Here is a 5931-nt window from a genome sequence, read left to right as displayed (position 1 = left end):
GCATTCAAATAAAGTTTGGACTTTAGAAACAAAAGTCTTGAACACTGAATACACATTAGATTTATAGCACATAGGATAAAGCCAACTGTATTTAGTATAATCATTTACCAAAATGAGGTAGAATCTGTAACTAGTACATGAAGGAATCGAAGAATGACCCCATACATCAGCATGAAGTAAATGAAATGGCCTAGTGGAAGTAGACGGCAAGGAAGAAAATGAAAGTTTAGAGGCCTTCCCTAATTAACAATCAGCACAAACAGAAGATTTACTAACAGAACCAAGAACAGGTAATTGATTCTTATTAACAACATTATGTAAAATAGGACTAGAAGGATGGCCAAGTCTTTTAAGCTATGTATGAATGTCAGCTTTAGCAATCATCAAAGCTTGAGGAGAAATAGCAATCCTAGAGATGCTATTGAATGCTTTCCAGCAGAAAGGATATAAACCACCTTCACAAGGGCCCTGGAAAAGCATCTTCCCAGTGATTAGATCCTTGATATAAAATCCAAATGGATCAAATGTCTGAGAACACCAATTATCATATATAAACTTGTAAACTGACAACAGGTTATGGGATGCTTGAGGGACTAACAAAACATCATTGAGTTTAAAAATAGCGTTGGTTGTACAAAGTAAAGCTGATCTAGTGTGTGAAATACACAGACCTTTATCATCTCCAACAAAGAGTTGTTCACTGCTAGTGTAGGGAATAGCAGAATTAAGAGAAGTTGGATTGGGAGTGACATGATGAAAGGCACCACTATCAACAAGCCAGTAACTCGGGGGAGGAGAAGTAGTAGCAATCATGCCTATAGGAGATCTAATTTGAGACCTCTGAGATGTAATTTGAGAAAGACAATTACAAGTGAAAGCTTCATGGCCAAATTGAAGGCACAATTGGCATTGAAGATCGCGGCCAAATAGAAATAAGGATTGACCAGAATTGTAAGGATTACTGTTTTCACCAGAAACTTAAGATTTAGTAGATAAACCAGGTTCAGGTCCAAGAAGACCTCTTGAGGCGTTGGTGTTGCGATTCTGAGTGGCACCAAAATTACGATTATGATTGAAACGATTACGATTTTGAAACTTACCACGAGACTGACCTCTGTAGTAATTAAATCCAAAATGACCTTGCTGAGTAGTAAATGCATGAAAAGGTGTAGTTGATGAAGACGTTTTGGTCTTGTGCTTTTGAAGAGAAATTTCCTTACTGAGGAGCATTCCATGCAATTCGTCAGTATTCACATAATCATTTTGTGTTTCAATCGAGTCAATAAAAGACTCATAGGCATCAGGGAGGCTAGAAAGGGTGTAAGCAACCAGATCTGACTCAGAAATTGGATCTCCAACAGCATCAAGCTTGTCATATATTTCTTTGAGAGAATTGAGATAATCAGGCATCGAGGAGTCAATTTTTTGAATAGTCTGAATCTTGGACCGTAAACTATGAACATGAGTGCGAGAAGCCCCAACGAAGCGACGTTCAAGAGATTGCCAGAGAGATCTGGAATCTTCCATACCAATTGTAAGAGGAAGGAGATCTTCAGAAAGTGTTGAGTTAATCCAAATCATCAGAATTTGATTTCGTTCACACCAAATCTCAAAATCAGGTTATGAACTCGAGAACCAGACGAATCGCACGCAAACTGAGGTGGACAAATATCAGTACTAGTAACAAGCCCTAAAAGCTTGAATCGCTTCAGAACAGGGATGAACAAGCTACGCCAAGTGATGTAATTTTAATGGTTGAACTTGGCCGGCACCATGCTTGTGATATTCTGAATAGTGATGGAAGTGATAGAAGTAATGGAGGGATGAGAAACAGCACCTGGAGATCCAGAAGAAGCAGTTGGAGAAGGAAAATCTACAGAGTTCGTAGCAGTTGCCATAGAAATGCAAGAGAATTGGATAAAAAATTGATGAAAGCAGAGGAAGAATCGAAGAATTTGAAATGGATAAGACCTGTTTGGGAAGCAAGAAAGTGAGAAAATTTTAAGTCGGTGGAAGCGGTGGATCAAAGTCGGTGGACAAAGGCGAAGATACCATGTAAAAACTCATGATTCTCAGAGAAATTGAAGGTAGAGAGAATGAGAGAAATTGTAGTGAGAGAACGTAATTAAAGTTGTGTATATTTCCACATATGAAATGAATGAATACACATGTATAAATACATACAATATTGGCTGAGTCATCATAACTACTAACAAACTCTAACAAACTATATGGACTAACAATCTTATCTTAACAGCTAAGACTTAATCTGGTGGACATTTTTTATCCTTAACATGATGTGCCCCCCATCCTAAGTGATCTTCAAAACATTGGGGATATCATTGTTCTCTGCATCTTCGGGGGACAATGATGCCCTGCTGAACCCCATAATTGACAAAGAGATTTGGTTAGCTACTAAAAGTATTGTGGCTCTAAAGGCTCTTGGCCCTAATGGTCTAAGTGCTAGATTCTTCCATGATTGCTAAGACATTGTTAAGGATTCAGTTATTAGTATGGTTAAGAAAATCTTCACTGATCATGCTTTGCTTAGTCAATTTAATCATACTAATATTGCTTTAATTCCAAAGGTAGAAAACCCTGAGGTTGTGAGAATTTTAGGCCTATAAGTTTATGTAATGTAATCTATAAGATAATAAGATAATCATTAATAGACTTAATCCCCTCTTGGATAAGTGTATATCCAATAACCAAGGGGCTTTTGCTCCGAGCCTCTCCATCCAATATAACATTTTAATTGCTCATGATATGTTTGCAGGGTTCATCAAGGAAAAAGAAGAGTTGGCGTCATGGGAATCAAGCTAGATCTTGAGAAGGCCTATGATTTTTTGAATTGGGACTATGTAAGGTATCTTTTGACAAAATTTGGTTTCAATCAATGTTGGATTAATCTTATCATGCAACGTCTATGTCTTTCTCTATTATTATCAATGGTGAAGCACACTAGTATTTCTATCCTAAATGTGGTATTCGACAAGGTGATCCACTTTCACCCTATATTTTCATATTGAGTATGGAACCGTTAATTAGACATCTCAACAAGATGACTAAGAACTCTTCAATCGATATTGGTATTCTTTCCTCCCCTAGAGGTTTTAAAATTTCAAACCTTGGGCCATAACTAGGGGAGCTAGAAATATTTGTTTGGTCCTTTGTATAAGAGAAAGAGAGTCTGAGAGAGAAAGGCATATGTTCAATCAATGTATGCTTATGGTCACTTAAATTTGTTTGGTTCTAGGTAGATGTGGAATTGGTCCCGTTACCCTCTCAAATGGCAACTGAAATCGAGTTATATCACTATATCATTTTGGCGGGAGAAAAAAGAGAGATGTAGGTAGACTTAATTAAGGATCAAAGGTAATAATGTATCGCAGAGACTTTGGATGCGGTCCTTATTTATGAATATTCTTTGATTGAAACCTTATTGGTTTTTAATTTTTGATCGAGGTCCCTGAAATTAATGTGATAATTTATTTCTTTGTACGTTACTATATTTTTTAAATTATAAATTAGAAATTTTAGTTGTTTATATAAATGAGATTTTAAATAAAAAAACATAATTTGTGGGATTAAAATTATTAAAAATATAAATATACTGTTGTGTGCGCATGTGTGTGTGTATATATACATGGGTACATTCATCACATGGGTACATTCATCAAAATTAACCAAAAAATTTATTGTATCAAAACATAGGTACATTCTTCAAAAATCACAAAAAAAAGGCTTAATAACATTAGTAAATTTCTTCGATTAAACTTGACATAGATACGTTTTAAAATCAAAGAAAAAAGAATGTACCCATATAAGTTTAAAAATTGATTAGAAAAAAATTGAATAGATTTTGTATAAAAAAAGGGTACATTTTACATATAACAAATTGGTATATTTAAAAATGAGTACATTTTAAGATTAAAAAGTTTTACATGAATGGGTACATATAATTAGCATGGGTACATTTAGCAAAATAAAAAGTACAAATAAAAAAAATATATGGGTACAAATACAAATAAACTTTAAACAATATGGGCACAAAAAGAAATTAATATATGGGTACAAATTAAAACTGAAAAGAAAATTCGTACAAGTTAAAAAAGAAATATAAATTAAAAATGGGTACAACTAAAACTAAAAATATATGATAAAAAATTTAGTCATAAATATAAATATACTAATTGTAACATTTTTAACATTAAATGAATATATTTAGAAATAAAAAAATATTTTTTATTGAAATAATTAATGATGTTATTAATACGCAAGAACCTTGATTAAAAATTGAAAAGGAATAGGATTTTAATCAATGGAGTAGCAAAATAAAGGATGAAAACCTAATTTCTCCAAATAAATAATATAGTTAGACTTTTAGAGCATCTTTAAAGGAGACGTTAGATATTGACCTTTAAATTTTAATTTGATGATGTACGTGATAGTTTGACATTATGTTAACAGTCTATCTTCAACCGACGTGTCTAATAAATTATTTTGTATTTTAATTTGCTATTTTTTCCAAATTGCTGGCCCAAAAGTTAAAAAAAAAATGAAATAATTACATGTCATTTGAATATTAGAGGCATCATTTTTTACCCCAACCACTGAGGCTCAGCTTTTGGTTGATTGGTTGGGATGAAATGAGATGCCATTTTTTACCGTTACATGTCCATCTGGGAATTCGAAGCATCGGTTAAAGAGGTGATTAGGCTATTCTTAAAGCACAACAAAAACTTTTCTTTTAAAGCACTGCAATTCTAAACTAGCTCTTAATAAGGTATCTGAAGAAGAGAGTAATACCAACAAATGGTTCGCCTGCTTATTATTTGTTTATATTAGTTTTTCCCTTTTCCATGATTTCTAATTAATTTCGTGTGATGTTTTGTTGTTTCGTATTCCTTTATTGTATTTTGTAAGGATAATACTTGGGTATACTAGTCAATACCCATTTTACTCACCAAGTTATGTGGCCTAATGAGAATATGACATGTGCTCTTCTTAACTCTTGCTATGTTCATATACAAACACCCATCTCCAGTGACCTGACCCACCCCCTAACCCTTATTTCTCCGGCGACCCCAACAGCATCTCTGATACCTCTCTTATCTGGCGACCCCAACTCCAACTCTGTATTCTCTGGCCATTCCACCATTCCAATTTCCAACGAACCTGTTTTTGGTATAATCGGCGAAGGCATGGAGGGTGTCGCCTGTGCTATTTTTCTGGAGAAATACAGGTCCACTCCACCATTTTCGACACATCTTGTTGCATATTTCCTTCAAGTTATTAGGTTTATATAATTGGTAGCGTTTAATTTGATGTCAGTTTGTTTAGGTTGATGTAAAATTGGGTTGTTTTGAAGAATTTTTCTCTTGTAAATGGTCAATTTTATAAGCAAAGGTTGATGGCCAAGGTGGTTGATGGAGGAGGGTAAAGTTAGGGCTGGCATTTTGAACCCAACCCATTAAAACTAGTATTTGGGTGGGTGCTTAACAGGTTGGGTTATTAACGGGTCAACCCGTTAGTTACCCGTTAAATAACGGGTCATTTTGGGTCAACTCGCGAAACCCGTTAACACCTATTAGGGAGGACTTTTGTGTAATTTCATAGTTATAATAGAAAACCTAGCTATCTGTCTGTTCACTCACGTTTGAACCCTGACTGCACATTCCTCTCAGGGGCTGCTGCTCTCTCCCTCATCTTCTTCCTTAAAAATCAAGGTTTCACTGAGTTCTGCCACCCTCTCTCCGGTAAGTTCCGATTCCCTTTCACCTCTTCTTCCATGGCGATTACTTTTTGTTTATACAGATTGTTTATACCATATATTGGGCCTCGTCTTTGGGCCTCATATTTGGGCCTCATCCCTAAGCCCATGACAAATGTAAAAAGGGAAGGAGCCCTTATTCTATAAAATGGACTCTC

At 34.9% G+C, this 5931-nt stretch overlaps 1 protein-coding gene across 1 annotated transcript; it reads right to left on the bottom strand.

The window, feature by feature from the left end:
• Positions 1–978: 978 nt before the first annotated feature.
• On the bottom strand, positions 979–1527 carry LOC139191151 (uncharacterized). Its single transcript, XM_070811713.1, has one exon. The coding sequence runs from the start codon at positions 1525–1527 to the stop codon at positions 979–981; it is 549 nt and encodes a 182-aa protein (XP_070667814.1).
• Positions 1528–5931: the final 4404 nt, after the last annotated feature.

Source organism: Malus domestica, chromosome 14, assembly GCF_042453785.1.
Source record: "Malus domestica chromosome 14, GDT2T_hap1".
In the NCBI taxonomy this organism is placed as follows: domain Eukaryota; kingdom Viridiplantae; phylum Streptophyta; class Magnoliopsida; order Rosales; family Rosaceae; genus Malus; species Malus domestica.
This window is presented reverse-complemented; position numbering and strand designations above follow the sequence as displayed.

Coding starts and splice junctions, on each gene's coding strand:
- LOC139191151 (XM_070811713.1), bottom strand. CDS start 1,527: ATGGAAGATTCCAGATCTCTCTGGCAATCTCTTGAACGTCGCTTCGTT.